General features: G+C 48.3%; 2 protein-coding genes across 2 annotated transcripts in view; both read right to left on the minus strand.

The window, feature by feature from the left end:
• LOC139051033 (excitatory amino acid transporter 2-like) overlaps nt 1-18,199 on the minus strand; it is an 89,526-nt gene that overhangs the window by 44,432 nt on the left and 26,895 nt on the right. The window lies entirely within an intron of this gene.
• Nucleotides 13,643-15,039, minus strand: LOC139051029 (sulfotransferase ssu-1-like). Its single transcript, XM_070528040.1, has one exon. It carries the CDS (start codon nt 14,717-14,719, stop codon nt 13,829-13,831), a length of 891 nt encoding a protein of 296 aa, XP_070384141.1. The 5' UTR covers nt 14,720-15,039; the 3' UTR covers nt 13,643-13,828.

Genomic DNA, 18,199 nt, shown 5'->3' on the forward strand with positions numbered 1-18,199 from the left:
TGCGGAAGAAGAGCAACATTAGACTAATCCGCACGAAAGGGAACGTTAAAGAATTGACGAATTATAGTACCATTAGCTTGCTTTCAGTATTGTATAAAATGTTCAAGGAAATTTCAAATACAATTAAGGCAACACTTCAATCAACCAAGAAAACAGGCTGGCTTCAGAAAAGGATATTCTACAACGGATGGCGTACATGTCATCAATCAAGTAAATCGCAAATCTGCGTAATACGATAAATCTCTCTATGTGGCTTTCGTAGATTATGAAAGGGCATTTGATTCACAAGAAATGGCAGCAGTCATAGAGGCACTGTGTAATCGAGGAGTACAGGAGGCCTACGTAAATATATAGAAATATCTACGAAGATCTCATAGATACCTTGCTTCTCCACAAGAAAAGTGGAAAATTACCCATAAAAAAAGCGGTGAGGCAAGGAGACTCCATCTCTCCAATGCTATCCATTGCCTGCTTAAAAAATGTATTAAAGCTATTAGACTGGGAAGGACCAACGGCGGTGGTGGTGGTAACAACTTTATTGAGATTCTGCTCAGCTATCTGGCATGCCCGAGTCCTAGGTTGGCCCCTCACGAGGAGCGACCCGTTCGGCCCAGGCAACGAGGGCTTTTTGTAGTTTTTCATCGGGCGTAACGGCGAATACCGCAACAACCTTCGGTTCGCAGATAACAGTGCCCTGTGCCACAACCCTGGGGATGAATTGCGGCGAATGGTTCAGAACCCTAGCCTGAAAAGTATTAGGGAGAACACAAAGGTAATGTTCAATAACCTGGCAAGGCAGGCACTCTATTCTGCCTATAGAAGGCTGATTACAAGGGCGAATCAGAAAGTCTTTGCCCCCTATTTTTTATTAGGCAAAATAAGGTACAAACAGGTAATTGCAAATATACGTACTATTCTACGTACATTACCTATCTACCTTACATTATTTTTCCACAGAGCCCCCACACCGGCTCAGACATTTGTACCATCGCAGCGCTAGCTTTGGGATGCCCCTGTCATCAGTCACCGACGAACGCGGCCTTCCCGAACGCTCATTGTCATGAAAGTCTTCACGGCCTTTTGCGAACTCGAAACACCATCAACTCGCACTTCTCAAAGTGGGACACCTGTCCCCCCATACGTGGGCTGCATTTTCCCGTGGATGTCGACGGGCGTTCGTCCCTTGCTCCTAGAAAACGAGTCGCACTTCGTTGCTCGTACGCCGTGGATGTGTGAAGCACAACCGCCATCTTCACCAACTGACAGCAGCGCCGTGCCGCGGAGCTACCCGCAGATAAAACCGGGCTGTTCCAAGAAAGGTCCACCACTGTAAATTGACATGTTTACTTCGCATTTACAGCCGTAATTTGGCTAAATAGGAGAAAGCCTGTCTGTTTCGCCCTCGGATATATATATATATATAGTCCTTGACATCGTTGTCCTTGACACCAAGGACAACGATGTCCTTGGTGTCAATGTTTGTTGGCTTCTTATGATATATATATATATATATATATATATATATATATATATATATATATATATATATATATATATATATATATATATATATATATATATATGAGAGTGAGAGAGAAAGAGCTGCGTAGGTCATGTAATGATTGTAATGATTAGAGCAGATAGCCGGCATTCATCAAGAGTAACTGAATTGGTGCCAAGAGAAGAGAAGTGCAGTCGAGGACGGCAAAAAATTTGGCGGAGGGGAGGAAATTAGAAAATTTGCAAACTCCATTTGGAATTTATAGCGCAAGGTAAGGTTGCTGGAGATCGCTGGGAAAGGCCTTCGTCCTGGTGGCAGTGAGTACAAACGTAGGCTGCTGCTGCTGCTGTCGATGATGATGAATTAAAATGGTAAAATAGTAAGGGATATGGAAATCAAAGTGTACGAAAGAATAACTTGCCGCAGGATGGGCTCGAACCACTCTCGTCCGCATTAGCCGGCGCCGCTCTCTGTTAGGGCGGCCGTGTCATTTACCTCGCCTTTCTTGTTTATGCATTTCAGTTGAACGCAACATGCCAGATGCTTTCTCTGGTTTCATTGCATGGTTTCTTTGTTGTATGGTTGTGACTAACAAAAAAATGGGCTCCTTGGATCCTCTTGTTCTCGTCAATCACATTAGTCGAATTAACTCTTAAAAATACCCTTGAAGTAAATAGCCCTTAGAAGACGTCCTGTTAGAAACCATTGTGCAGGGGTAAGCTTGGCCTGGGGGAATCACTTTAGTTGAGTAGGATTACGCGCGCCCGCATAACTCTCCTCACAGGCCCGGCATTGTCAAAATTTTATGGCAAACTTTTAAAGGCTTTCAATTAAGGCGTGCATAACGAATATGTAAAGACATAGCAACAACTCGTTACACAGTACTAATGCACTTCCAGCTGTGTTCAAATCAAAGTTTGGAGATGAGGATAAATTTTAAATGATGGCTCCACCCCCTATTTGGGGAAGTGGGGAAGTTGAGAGTTGGAGCGGTGGCCAAACTTGGCTCCATCGCTATGAGTCCGTGCATTATTTAAAGCGAAGTTTGCCCATACGCGAACCATTCCGGTTTTCGCTAACCGTGGCAGCTGCTGCTGCTACTGCCGTATGGCTCGCACACAGCACAGTACTCGGAATAACGAATCGGCTTTATGTGTAGCCTCGTCTGTGCAGCTCCTGCCGATGTGCTGGTGGCCGGCTCTGTTCTCTACAGAATTACACGCCTGGAAACAACAAACGGCGCCTAATTATTCTCACTGGCAGAAATGTGCGCCTACAAGCACATGATCATTTAGCAAAGCGGTGCTGTCGGCTGTCGAGGCGTTTGGCTCGTCTAGGTCGTCCGCTTCTTGCCGTTTAATACGAGCCGACAAGGGTGGTGATGTGGGCTTGTTGGTACTCGTTGACTAACGGTGGTTGAGTGCAGGAGAAGGTACGTAGGACGCACGGGCGAACCTGTGTGTGCCCGCATCCTTTGTCATCGTGTTCTCCCTGCACTCGACCACCTTTCGTCAAGGTGGGCCGGCCCTAGAGATAGTGCTGTAGTAAACTAGTAGCTGCCAAGTGGTTGTGAAATCAAAGGCATAAGTACCTAGTGCATGGTTTTATTTCGAATGTGTTGGCCTCGGTTACGACTTGTCCATGTGCAAGAATGCGCTGCGGAAGCGTTCTCACGCTGTGTTCGAATTGTGCATTAGTTAGGGTATACGACATTAGCGAAAGTGTCGGTTTATTCAAAGCAGGTAATCTGATCTCGCCGTACTTCGTCCACCTACAAGAGTTTCGTTAAGAGGAAGCGTTAGCTCGGGTGCTCCTATCTTAAATACACGTAAACGCAGAATTCCTTTTTCTCGGCAACCACTGCACCTAACTTTACGAGGTTTGTTGCATTTAAAAGAAAAAAATGACAGTTTAGTGACTGCAGGCTTCGAGTTTTTGATTTAGGTCGTCAATTTTTATTGAAAATTGGCAAAAATATGAAATTTTCAAGAAACGAAACTACCAAGTTTACAACTCTGTAACTCAGCAACGAAAAATGATAGTACTATACTGTGAATTGCATATAATATTACGTCTAACGCGGACTAAATTAATGTGCCACACATGGTTCTCAAAAAATTAGGTAATATGGAAATACAGCTTTTGCAGAACCCTTGTAAACAACGTAACAAATTCCCGTAAGATATAAAATCAGATATCGAGTTTGTCCGCTTTCAATGTTCTAACGGATGCCGTTTACAGAACCGAGATAACGGTTGTTGACGCAGAGTTAGGAATTGTAAACTTCGTGCTTCTATTTTTTTCAAACTTTCGAACTTTTGAAGATCTTTTTAACAACATTCAGGTCCCAAATCGACATTCCGCCTCTAACAGTCACTAGAATTTAACTTTCTCTCTCATATGCAAGAAATTTCAATAAAATCGGTGCAGGAGTTATCTCGGGAAACCGTTTTTGCGTTTTACAGCCGCGTCGGAGGTGGGCCCGAGCTAGAGAGAGAGAGAAAGAGAGAAAGGCAAAGACAGGGAGGTTAACCAGAGATTATCTCCGGTTGGCTACCCTGTACTGGGGGAGGGGAAAGGGGATGCAATAGGTGAGAAAGAAAGATGGATAAAAAAAAGGGGAAAAAAAACCTAAGCACACACACGCACGTACACACGAACTATTTCTGTGGGCACTGTCACGCTACCCGCAAAGGCATTCCTAGTCCCGAGCTAAAGATTCCTCTTAAAGCTGCACTCTAATGAATTCAGCAGTCAAGTGTGTTTCATATTCCTAGTGGAACTAGACGACAGTCGTGGGATATGGGTGAAAGGGCGTCACGCCTCGCACGCACTAACTGTCGCTGCTATGTGATATATTTATGTGTTGCGTTTAATGTATGGCGACATGCTGTCTAAGTGACGCTTGGAATCTTTTTTTTTTTCACCGTGCCTACTCCTTATGCATTTCAGTTGAACACAACATGCCAGATGCTTTCTCTGGTTTCATTGCATGGTTTCTTTGTTGTATGGTTGTGACTATGGCTCTATGGGTGTATATACATTGGCGTACCTGGGCGATTCAACGGAGGATCGCCGCCATCGTAAGCTGTTAAACACGGACGTTTCTTAAACGCAGGTAGCAGTGCTCACTATTTGGTGCGCACATTCAGAAATGACATTTGTGTGAGAGCCTACGATGACGGCCGCCCATTGGCTGAAACTAGCCTCGTCCGTATCATATGCGAGTGGTCTTACTCTGTCTTGGTATGTTTGTTTTTTTACAATTTGTATGCCGAGAACGAATAAACCGTAATACGATATGCACCTCCTCGGTCGCCACGGAACACTGGCGACCTACTGCACAGATGTCTTGCATGACTGTTCATTCGTCGTACGGAACCTAAGAGGCTCTGCACTCTCTGCCTCATACGAAGTGCCCACGCGTGTTCGTGTCGGGAGTTTGCGGGACGTGGCCTCGGCGTTAAAGCTGAATTGGCAGCCGAATTCAGAAGTAAACGAAAAGGTACAACACTGTGTTGGCCGCGCACACTAGTACGGGTGACGAGCCTGGACCTCAGGTTGCATGTCCGGTATCGAAATATATTCTGATATAACTTCACGCCCCGTAAAACTGACCGCACCTTACATGACTGCGACAAGAGTCACAGATTTGCCTGTCGGTCTAGCTGGCCTGAACCCGCCGTGGTTGCTCAGTGGCTATGGTGTTAGGCTGCTGAGCACGAGGTCGCAGGATCGAATCCCGGCCACGGCGGCCACATTTCGATTGGGGCGAATTGCGAAAAAAAAAACCGTGTGCTTATATTTAGGTGCACGTTAAAGAACCCCTCCTCCTGGGGTTCTTTAGCGTGCACCTAAATCAGACCTGCACCTAATGCAGACCTGCACAGCGCAGGTCGACTCATGCCGATCTGCTTGCAACTGTATATAAAACAGGGGGAGGAGGAAGGGAGAGAGAGAGGCTGGTGAACATACACACCTGTGGACGTTTTACAAGAAATGTGCAGAATTTCTTGACATAATTTCGTTGTTTAAATTGACTCAAATGCTCCCCCCCCCAACCCCCATACAGGTAGAAGTTCTGTTCTTGATTTAATGTTTACTATCATACCTGAAAATGTGTGCGTTTGCGGGCTCGAATGTATTAGTGACCACAATGTCTTGCTCTACGAAGTCACGCTAACGGTCCAAAGTCCAGAAAAGAATACATGGTTACGAACGCGCAGACGTCAAGAAGCTTCTTTTCGACTTGTCATGGTTCTAAGAGAATTTTTTAACCAACTTCCATTATAATAATTCCAGCGTCACGACGCATTAAACCGGCGGTTGCCGGCACTTTATTGAAGTTATTCGTATCCTAACGAAAACTACTGCACAGTTCACGAGCTGTTTATACAAATAAGAGATCAGCTCATTCCTAAAATGACAATCTTGTCATCAACCCATTGTCCGTGGACACTTCGCGAGTGATGCATCAACAAAAAGAAACGCTAACGCTTATGCGAAACTAACGCTTATACAAAAAAAATTATAGCTTCTACGACAACGACTATCCGCCACACAGTTACTACGTGAGTAATACAATGTACATTGAGCATCTTTCTTCATTAAAATACTTATGCGTGCTCCTTTTTGCCAATATAACGTGTAATACCCACATTGACGCAGACGCTTATAAAGCATACAAAACACTCGCATTCATGAGACGTCCCTTACGTGATGGCATCCTAAAGACTAAGCTTATGGTGTACACCTCTCTGGTTCGCTCTAAAATCGAATACACCTGATTAGATTGGAACCCACGTCAAATGTATTTAATTAGTAGAGTCCGCTTAGAATAAAGCTGCTTGATTTATAATTAGAAATTACGTGGGTGTTCGCATGCGTAGATAGTCACCGTAGTGGAGTTCTGCCCGAATTTATTTCCTACCACTCGCCCCCTACCCTCCGGATTTTCGGTCTGTGTGGCGTCCTGTTTCACAGTAAGATAGGCCCATTTATGAAATGCTGTAATCAAAACTGTGCCGATCCCAGGCCCGGCTGTGAAGTAGTAAACTCGGCCGATGGCACAGCAAAGGATGCCGCGCCTGGACAATACACAGTGTCTTCCTCTTGGGTGCTCGTTAAAGCGATCGGGTGACGCCACACTCTGCGGCTCATCCTTAGTCCGGAGTCAAGGTGAGATAAAATAAACGATGCCAGTGCAAAAGGCGAAAGGCTGGATTGAAAATAAAGAGATGAAGGAGTTGTGTCTCCTTGCTTCTGAATTCACTCGAGCTAAGGTTCGGTAACATGTACGTAGTGTCCACAGGGGTCATGACCGGGGTAGATGGAGAAGTATGGGAGAGGCCTTTGCCCTGCAGTGGGCGTAACCAGGCTGATGATGATGTAGTCTCCGCCGGCGGTGCGAGCGCCACCTACACAAACGAAAACGACTCGGACCAGAACCACGTATAAAGAGTTTTCTTCTGGAAAGGAGATTATTCTCGCGCCTTTGCAAATGTCTACTCCGAGCGATACCGCATGAAGCAGTGCAAGACTTGCAGCGCGTAATACTGCGCCACCTAAGCCGTCACTGCTTCGTTTAATGGGCGAAACTGCAATGTTTCATGCGAAACATTATTTGCCTATAGTTTTCTTGGTTTGGCGTGGCAACTACTCCTTCGGTGAATATCTTGGCGGATGAATTTGTCGATTAACATGAGAAGTTCATATGTGCGCCAAATGCAGTTGCCCAATAACGACCTTTAAATAAGCAGTAGCATGCTGCTGACAAAGTAGTTCCGGTAAGCGGACTTCGGTTCGGCCTAACAAAAAGAATTAAAAAATTACTGCGTAAGGCCTAAACATACGTACAAAAACGTCGACTTATAAATATATTTAAAGCAAGCCGACCCCTTTGTGGAATAGCGCATTAAATTGAATGGATTCCTTGGTTTGTCTTATTTTGGTTGACCAACCCATTCAGTATGCACCACTCGGTGTTTGCCCGTTCTTGGCTAATCCTCTAGGATGGTCGTGCAGTGCTGTGATGCAAGTGATACAGAAGCCTTAAGTGCATACAGATCTGTATCGTACTCGTCCGTGCATAGATCTCATCCCATGATGCATGATGCCTCAAAATGCATTGTACATCCACGTGACATCACTGCGCAGACATCGCACACTGCATGTGCCTGCTCTGGTGTTCCGGCACGGCTTGTGAACGGTGTAGTGCACAAACATAAAAAATGCGAGAAAATTGTAGCGATCTTCGTGGTGGACGAACATAAAGATTGCATGACATTACAGGTTGCATAGCATGAAAGTATAGGCAACTATATACGCATCGCCATCAGTTGTGCAGCATTTTTTCAGCCTGTTCACTAAAGTCTTGCTTCTCAAACATATACATTTGATCTGCACACATTCTTTTGTGCTATTTGACTGGCATGTCAGAGCTGCTACCCCAGTCGACAGTTGAATTTACGTAGCTGTCCCCTGACAGTGTACCTTTGTGACGTTTTCCTGTAGCCGGTGTATCGATCCGGCGTTCCTCGGCGTGCACGTGTTTTAACGTCACCGGGTCGCACCATGGACAAAGTTGCAAATAGGACAATGCGACTCTGCATAACAGAAGAACGTTTGTGTCAACGAGCGCCCCCGCGTGGAGTAAAACCACGTCTAATTAGCATCCCTCGGGCGGGCCTGCTCAGCGTAGGACCGCCAGAGGACCTGACAGCGACGTTCTTTCACGAGGGAGACCTCGTAAAGCCAATTACGAGCGGCCACCCGTGAAACTCGTCCCGCATGACGAAAAGACCTCTTCGAGCCAGCTCGTCGCTCATTATCGCGCGGGGCATGGGAAACCCGCAGGCGCGCCTGGCGGAAGTGGAAGTGACTGAAGGACGTCCCCGGAGTTGAGTGAAAGAAAAAAGAAAGTGGGTCGGCATAGAGGGACCCAGCGTCTCGTTCTACGCACGTCGTGGGACCGGCGTGTGTGTTGTTAAACTTTGAAAGTGGTCGTAGTGTGGACACGCGTTTCGTGTTTGTTCCGAGGCTGGCTTCGTGAATGCGCAGGCGCGCGGTTGCATTCCTCGATCCGGGTTGGACGAAAAGTCCCTTGCCGTCGCGGGGCCGTCGCCTTGAGCTCATTTTGCACTTGAAGTTGCACTTCTCAAGCCAGGAAGGGAGTTGGCTAACACGTTACGTGACACGTGCGAGTGATTAGGGAGCCTAATGACGTCTGTCAGTCATCGCGCTGTAGTCGCATTCTCTACTTCCTGTCTTCGCACAGTCAACAACGCTTTGTTTGTTCTTTTGCGTCGTTCTCAAGGACATCGAGCTATAAGGATAGGGGGAGTCAGGATGACATCTGGAGATTATGTGCCGTGGTTTGTGATCGCAAAGGAAAACCCGTTGATACAATTTTTTTTTAATACATTGCGCTGTTCCCACACGCTGGGAAATAATCCTATGCGCAGCAGGATTTGCCCATAGTGCCACGTCGCGCCAACGTATGCAGCACCCGCGTGTAGTTTTAACACAATCCGAGCAGTTCGAACGGAGCACTAAGCCTTGCTCTTGCTGTCAATACTTCGCCTTTCAGGCGAACCTGCCCAACGTGTTGAAGAGGGCTCAAACAAAGTAAGACAGAAACCAACGTGCAATTACCAACCACAGGGTTCCTGGTAAGAGGAAAATAATATTTAGCATTCAATCCCGTAATTGCATTGCAGGTGATCGCCTCTCTGTGTATTGAATAAAGCTTATACCGTTGGGATTTCATTGCATTCTCTTGGTACGTAATAACCCCTCAATAAGACGCGACGTGTTAACATACACGTATCGCGTAGAGCATTTCCGGGCTGCGCTGGCTAGCTTAGGCCTATTTCCTTACGTTATCGCCATAGGGGCGTATCAGAGGAGCCATGTTTGGGCAGGGACTGTCAAGCGCGACGAAGGCGTGATAAGGCTGGCAAGCGCCAAGGACGTCAAAGTGAATGAACATCGGCGCATTGTGGTTGACCCAGCCAACCAGGCCGTGCAGCTGAAGCTGCATTGGATGCTACACAACGTGCCGGACGAGGACATACGCACCGCCCTGTTAGCGATCGCAAATGTTACGGACGTTTTCCGGGGAATAATGGCACGTTCCCGGAGTGCAAGATAAAGCATCGTCAACAAGGATGGTGTGTACGGTTCTGAAGACTGGTATGATCCGTGGAAGAGCTGCCCCATCAACTTAATTCGTGTCGCTGGTGAACACGCCTTAGTTGCTGTACCGGGAATAGCACCACTTTGCCTGAAATGCCGAAACACCGGACACGGTCGACGTGACTACCTCGTCCCAAGATTTGCAATGTGCCGTCACTGCGGCCACGACAAGACGGAATGCGTAAAGACGTACGCATCCGTCATGGGACCGGCGCTTCGGGAGGACGTGGCTGACCTGTTAATGGACGAGGCTGACGTCGATGAGGCTTCCCGCGCGCAAGTCCTGCCGTCGGACACAGTTACAAGGCCCTCTGTGCAGGCTACCATTCCCCCGAATGTGGCAGCTGTGCTAACTGCGGATCCGAAAGCTGCAGAGCAGGTGGCTTGCGCCGCAGAACCCGCCACTGCCGGGGTGGATGCAACAGAGCACGGACGGGCAACTGATTTGATGGACGTCGAAGAAGCGAGTACAAACACTGCGTCTTCGAAAAGAGCAAGGGACTTAACCAGCAACCTGGATGGGAACCTTGGCAACGAGACCAAAAACGAACCGCCGCCAAAAGCGCAGGCGGGTCGTCGGGAACCCATGCGCCCGAGGCCGAACGTCCTGCCGGACGGGCAGGCAGCGGCACAACCGCCTATACCTAGGACCACGCGCCTACTAGAGCGCCCGGCCGGCACTAACGTCTTTAAGAAATGGGTCCCTCGTAAGAGTTAGTCTTCGTGTACACATTACAGGTACGCTTCGGGATGGAGCGGCATTTTGTAGAGCAATTATCTTTGGAAGGTTTTCTTCAAAGTGTTCGGATCGTTTCTTTTCCAGCGGCACCGTGCGATCGGCTTGCTTTTGCAGAAAAATGGCGGTGAAACTAGAGCAGCATTGAGAGCTGCCACGTTACATGTTCGGTGCCTTGGAGCGGGACGCCAGCAGTATCAACTTAGCCGAATGTGTATGGGGAAGGAACTCCGATGTTGTTACTTTACTGGAAACTAAGGTCGAACTCAAGAGCAGACCGATGGCATGATGCGGCCTTTCGCGGAACATTGCAATGTATGTGTATGTCTTGCTAATGGCACATCATGCGGATGTGCCTTGCTGATATGGAAGGGTGCTGGTATTATTTAAAAAAAGTGGGACTGTTTGTGGAACTGGCCGCATAGCTCATTGTCCATTTTTCTTATTTTGGAGCTTCGTGGCTGCTCGTATGCGCTTGCGCGCCGAACAGTGTGAATTATCTATTGTTGTTATTGGAATGTATCGTGTAGTGTATAAAATATGACCGCTTCGTCATATTTTTTTCGTGATATTAATTATGTGTGCTTTGCAGGAGACCGATTCGGAGGGGAACATTTTCGCGATAAATGTGCTGGCTTTCTGAGCATACTAATTGAAGACCACAACTTAGAGGATGTAGTCGAGTTTTGACTGATGGCATAGTTGCGCATGATAGAGTGTGTTAGCGCGACTGAACGAGGACGTAAAATAAAAAAATACACACTCACGTTCAGAAGCGCGGATTGGCACAAAGGAAAGCTTTGTGACTGCACTGAACAGCATATGTACAAACAATCATGCAGCATTTATATTAAAGCGAAAGCTTTACTGCCGGCGAACTTGACACTTCACCGTGGCTGTGCTCCGAGGAGGCACATGACGTCACACCGCGTTCCTCGTCACATCGCGTTCCTCGTCGTTGCACTTGCCTCCGCTCGCTTCGCCAGCTGCGTCGCATGCCTGATAACATGTCGGAGGATTGAAAAGCAGAGCTCGCGTGCACCGGAACCACAGTTGAGGCGGAAGTATGGACGGTGAAAATTCTGATAAGCAGGAGGAGGCCTTGATCCGACATCGGAACGAGATGAAGAGGAAACGAATCGCCCAGGAAACAGACGAACAGCGCGCCGAACGATTGGCTAAACGCCGCAACATAGTTAGACAATTAGACTAACTTGGTCTTGCAATCAAGATGAACCAAGGCACACCAGCTTTCTCTACGTATATCCTGGCATAGCTGAGCTAAGTCACTGTAATTTTTTGTTTTTGCCCGAGAGAGACAGAGAAAGAGAGATAAATGAACTTTATTACACGCGTTATTGTCTTTTTACATATGTGTTGCATGCCTATATAACTCATGATCATTTAGTCTCCCGCTTCAAACCTCACGTGAAGGTGTAGCTGCCTTCACAATCCCTTAAAATGGGGAAGGTAGGGCTTGTTGGCCCTATATTCGTGGCTATAGGAGTACAACGTGATGCAGACTAGACGGACAAGGCGACACCGCATATATTGCTGCAAGGAGCCCTTTAATGCACAATGATTGTAGGTGCCCGTGATTTCTCTGCGTGTGTGCTCTCGTATACATGATCATTTTGTTTATGCACATGTCATGCACATCACTTCAAACTTGTGTAAAGTTTGTCTGTAACATCATCATTGTACATAACCATTGTGTACACTGAATATATGGAACATTATTTTTATACATATGACATTCAGTTTATGTATAACTGTTTCTTTCCGTGGGTCTATGTGATTATATCTTGGTGAGTAAGGACTCGGACACTACTTCAAAAATGTGCCGTGTATATACAATGCTCCGTTTTTATATGTTATCGTCCTGGTGGAATTGTGCCGTGACAGTGACTCTGTTCGTGCCGTCTCTTGTGGAAATAAACTTTTTCCAAACACAGCCCTTAAGTAAAAAAGACAAAGCACGCCGCTGAGTCTAGATGTTTGCTTATATTGGGGCTTTTCCCTTCCGCGTCTGTAAAATCCTCTAGGAACACGCACAATCGCTAATAGCGGCTCAGCCTGTCGAAGTGGCCCAATTGAAACACACCAGGAGTCTCAGGAAGCTGGCTTTCCCGCAAGAAATTTATAAGGGCGTTCTATGCGTGATGTCGATGCACGCGTCCGTGGCGTAATGGTTTCAACGTCGGCTATGTGTGCTGGAAGTCCTGTGTTCAAATCCTGCCGGTGGGTAATTTTAATAGTGTTTATTTAATCAGTTATTGCTCAGCACCTTTATGAAAATGTCGAATTCACAGAATTCTAAGCGACGTTTAAGGCTAGGCGGACAAAGCTTAGGCAAATCCATCTACTTGCCATTATTTACATGCTGGCAGAACCGCGCCGACTGCAGCTCCTCTGCACACTAGCACCAACAGTTCCTTCTGGTAATTATCGTACGAAACCATCTGTTGGCTGGCCTCTTAATTTTGCTCTCACTACGCCAGGTGTCAGCACATGCCTTACTGATTTCCTTTCTCTCCTGATAGAGGGCGCGGTAACCTTGAGGCGCGGAATCTGGTATTCGTCTATCTTTAAAATTTTTTTCCACTGCTTTCACCAGAGATTCCTTACTTTTTGGTCCCAGTTCATTTATCAGCCTAACAGGAACCTCGTTTAGCCCTGTGGCTGTGCGCTTAGGAATTTTCTCTTCCGCTTTCTTCCAGTTTAAATTTGTCAGCACCAGCTCCTTTTCCACTTCTCGTGCTAGCCTGTAATTGAAGCGGATCCCATCTAGTCTAAAACCACCACGCCTTCTCACTTCCCTGTTTACTTCGACAACCTCGAAGCCCTTCTCTCGGCTCATTTTCCATATTTCCTCACTGGCAGCCATTACGGCTCTTTGTACGTGACTGCCACGCACAGGCACCTCCGGCACCGTGCACACCACGATCTGCATTTGAGGGGATAGCTCGCGCAAGTCGTCCACCCCCTTCGCCAAGCGCTGGGCTAGTCCTGGCCCTTTCCTGTTTAGGACGTCATTTAGCCCACCTGCTACTACGACAAGGTTGCGTACGTGGGCATTTTCCGTGAGCTTTTCTTTTGCTCGCTCCATGACAGCACTCAGTGTCCGCCCTGGAAATGTGCCCACCGCCACTCTTTTGTCGCCTTTCACCCTCTCCACAATAGCTTTTGAGCATCCAGCCATGTTTGAGTCGCTTTTTTATTTTATTTTATTTTTCCATTCGGTATCTAATTTATTATCTAGCCAAAGCAACCACGCATTAAAGAAGAAAGTGACGGATTTTGTGTGGACTAGCCTCTCAATTCGACCCCTTCTTTTTTTCACGTCCACCACGGAATGCCGCCGGTTCCACACAAAACACATGTCCACGGCCGTTTCACGCGCTTTCACGTCCCTTCATCTCCTTTGGCCAGAGGAACTCGGCGCCCGAACCAGCCAATTTGCGTGCGAACTTGCTCTGCAGCCTTTCGTTCTGATCCTCCGTGAGGTAGTTGCGCCAGTCTCCCACGCGACCGCGGCGTATGAAACCCGGCATGTTTTCCGGTCTGGTGCTGGCCCACTGCTCGGGACGCTGCGCCTTCATTACGTCGAAGCTCGCTGCGGCCACAAGAGACCCCAAGTCGGGAGCCTTCCAGTCGGCGGGGAAGCACGGCCTGACGTGTTCAACAAGCCTACCGACCTCTTCCAGGGTTCGTTCCAGCAGGTCTTCGTAAGTCAGTAGAAGCACGTTCTCCTTGCTCCGATGGTGCCAAAGTGACAGCAGGTGGTCGTGGTAGTCGGCGGAGTCCACTTGGCCTTCCAGGAAAGCCTCGAAGAAATCGTCGAAGGTACCGTCCGTGAAGTGATAGTACTTTTCGAAGCCCCGTACGTGGTGGTACAGAGACACGCAAACGTCCTTTGGATTTCGCAACACACATACGTAGCGGGGTTCGGCACACCACGGCATCACGTCGAATGACAGATGCGTCTTGATGGGCCTAGGCGACTTCTCCAGGGCACCGATGAGGTTAAGGCCCCCCTTCTCGAGGAATGGAGCGAAGCTGTCCAGTCGGCTTCCCAGAGGCACGGGTTTCATGTCATGGACGAGCAGGTACAGCATGTACTGAACCCAAGTGGTGCCTGACTTCGGGTACGTCATCAGCAGTATGTCGTCGCAGCGTGGTTGGTAGCTGCAGGCAGCTTCGAACTCTGACCACTCGAAGCCGTCCCGGGGAAAGACCCAGCCCGTAGCTTCGTGACGCTTGTAGGTCGGTCGCCGAGTCTCCATAATATCCAGCTCACAAGAGTGCGTACTTTCCTTGGCCGGTGTCTTTTTCTATAAGAAAACTCTACGCACAATCTCTCCGCCGCACGTCAAATAAAGCCGGCGCTTCACGGTCTGTCGACACGGCCTCGCGACAAGCCAGGCAAGCGGATCAGAGCGGACGCGGTCTCTAATTGCGCCAATGAAGATACTTCCCACTGGAGGAACGGTTCGCGTAACAGGAGAGCGCGCGGGCCGTTGCTAGCCGCCCGAGCCAGCGCCTAAACGCTCGAAGAGGCGGTTTGCGATAACACAGCGTCAAGCGCCACCTGTTAGCTTTGGGGAAAAGCTGCGGACGCGATCGTTGTCTCCTTGTCGCTAGAGGTATCCGGCGAGGAGGCCGGCGCTCCGCGTAGCGCCGCTCGTGGGCGAAGGGGTAACTAACGCGCCGGCCCACTGGTAGCCACAAGCGTAGCCTCAGCCGCCAGCACACACTACTGCAGGCGCGCTGTAGCAGACGACGCGGCTGCGGCCACGCTTGTGGCTGCCAGTGCGGCGGCGCGTTAGTTACCCCTTCGCCCACGAGCGGCGCTACGCGGAGCGCCGGCCTCGCCGGCCGCCCGGAGCCTTGTTCAAATCGGAAGTGGAGGACCGTGTACATACCTCCTCGGTGGAGCACGGGATGAGATACACGGGGAGAACTGTCGGCGTTTGGTCGGCGCCACACGTGGTCAGGATAAAGTGGATACTCTCCCCCGTAGTCAACAACCACTCACACGCAAATATTCTCACGTGGCTCACTCATAACGCGGCGGTACTCACGGTTTCTATACTCACGTGTGATCATACTCGCACTCACCGGCGTTATATGTTCTTTCCGTTCACGCTTACCGGCAACCACTTCAATCAGGCTCATGCTTCGGTGTCCTCCCCCTTGCCAACATTCAGTGCCTATTCGGTTATTTATATCGTAAATGGGCGTGAGCGCATGCGTTCGGAGTGATATATGCGAACAATCACATTCTAAAGAAATTATTTTACCGCCCTGAAACCAAAATTTTCATTTGATTGAGTAGAGATAGCAGCAGCCACACAGGAATTACGTAATCAAGGAGTACGGGACGCTTACGTAATTATCTTGAAAATATCTACCGAGGTTACACAGCTACCTTACTTCTCCAGAAGTAGGAAGTAAGGCTTACCGAGTTTGGCTTTTTTCGAAAAAATTAATCCGTTTCTATTCAGTTATTTATCGCGTAGATCGGCGTCAGCATATGCGTGCGGAGTGAAATATGCTAAGAACAAAGGCATTCGAGAGAAATTATTTTGCCTGCCTGAAACGAAAATTTTATGGGCTATAGGCTTACCGATTTTGGCATTTTTCCGAAAAAATTAATCCGTGTATATTCACTCATTTATCGCGTAAACGGGCATCAGCGCATGCGTGCGGAGTGATATATGCAAAGAACAAGAGCATTCGAGAGGTGTTATTTTGCCTGCCTGAAACGAAAATTTCATGGGCTATATATAGGCTTACCGATTTTGGCATTTTTCCGAAAAAATTAATCCGTGTATATTCACTCATTTATCGCGTAAACGGGCATCAGCGCATGCGTGCAGAGTGATATATGCAAAGAACAAGCGCATTCGAGAGGTGTTATTTTGCCTGCCTGAAACGAAAATTTCATGGGCTATAGGCTTACCGATTTTGGCATTTTTCCGAAAAAATTAATCCGCGTCTATTCACTCATTTATCGCGTAAACGGGCATCAGCGCATGCGTGCGGAGTGATATATGCAAAGAACAAGCGCATTCGAGAGGTGTTATTTTGCCTGCCTGAAACGAAAATTTCATGGGCAATAGGCTTACCGATTTCGGCATTTTTCCGAAAAAATTAATCCGTGTATATTCACTCATTTATCGCGTAAACGGGCATCAGGGCATGCGTGCGGAGTGATATATGCAAAGAACAAGCGCATTCGAGAGGTGTTATTTTGCCTGCCTGAAACGAAAATTTCATGGGCTATAGGCTTACCGATTTTGGCATTTTTCCGAAAAAATTAATCCGCGTCTATTCACTCATTTATCGCGTAAACGGGCATCAGCGCATGCGTGCGGAGTGATATATGCAAAGAACAAGCGCACTCGAGAGGTGTTATTTTGCCTGCCTGAAACGAAAATTTCATGGGCAATAGGCTTACCGATTTTGGCATTTTTCCGAAAAAATTAATCCGTGTATACCGTATAAACGCGTGTAAGGGCCGCACTTTTTTTTACAAATTCGAGGGCCTATTTTCGGGGTGCGGCCCATACACGCGACATACGAAAAAAAATTTTTTTTTCAAGTAAAAACAGACCAATAAGTGAATGCGCGTTTATTTACAATAATCCTCATCAATCATCACTATTTAGAATCAGTCATCATCACTCGCGGAGTCCTCGATTCCGAGCTGGTGCTGCATTCTTCTGGCTCATCACCCCACAAGTCGTCGTCTTCAGTTCCGTCCAAATCGTTGGAAATCCCGGTCACTTTGAAGCTGCGGGATACAATGTCCGTAGACACCGAATTCCACGCGGTCAAAATCCAGCCCAGCACAGTCGCGAGCGGTGCCCTCTTGAGCCGCCCGGTCGGAGTCTCATCGTGATCACCGTTTGCAATCCATTCCGAGTATTGCCTCCGGAACTCAACCTTAAAAGGCCGGTTAATGCTCACGTCCAGTGGTTGCAGCACGCCGGTGAGGCCGCCCGGAATAACGGCCATGTCTGTGCGGATACTGCCCAGTTGTTTTTTGACTCTATCCGTCAAATGACCGCGGAAGCTATCCAAGACGAGCAGCGATCGTTTGGCCAACATCGCGCCTGGGCGATTCTGCCAAACGCTCTTGATCCAATCGAGAACGAGCTCATCATCCATCCAGCCCTTTTCTTGGGCTCGAACTACAATTCCCTTGGGGAAAGCCTCATTCGGAATCCTCTTCCTTTTCAAAATCACATACGGGGGCAGCTTCCGCCCGTCTGCAGTGACGCACAGCATAACTGTGCACCGTTGGCGCTCCGCGCCAGTTGTCCGCACAGAAACGCTCTTCTTTCCTTTAAGCTCAACTGTGCAGTTCTCAGGACAGTCGAACCACACGGGGGTCTGGTCGGCGTTTGCTATTTCCGACAACATGTAGTTGTGCTCATGGCGCATCCCGATCACGTACCTTTGAAAGTTCAGCACCTTGTCGGTGTAGTCGGGGGGCAGCCTCTGGCACAGCGTGGTCCTTCGCCGAAAGGATAGGCCCTTCCTCTTTAAAAATCTCCGCAACCAGCCGACGCTACCTTTGAACTCCTCGCGGGGTATGCTTCTCGCACGCGCCAAAGCTTGCGTCTTCACGCGCAGCATGTCCGTCGTCAGCGCATATCCATTGTTCCGCACTTCCATTGCGTAGCGGAACAGCTCTTCTTCGAGCTCAGGATATTTGCATGGCTTGCCTCGAAAAGCACGCCTTTTGGAGCTGGTGG

The sequence above is a fragment of the Dermacentor albipictus genome, chromosome 10, assembly GCF_038994185.2.
Source record: "Dermacentor albipictus isolate Rhodes 1998 colony chromosome 10, USDA_Dalb.pri_finalv2, whole genome shotgun sequence".
Classification (NCBI taxonomy): Eukaryota; Metazoa; Arthropoda; class Arachnida; order Ixodida; family Ixodidae; genus Dermacentor; species Dermacentor albipictus.

Coding starts and splice junctions, on each gene's coding strand:
- LOC139051029 (XM_070528040.1), bottom strand. CDS start 14,719: ATGGAGACTCGGCGACCGACCTACAAGCGTCACGAAGCTACGGGCTGG.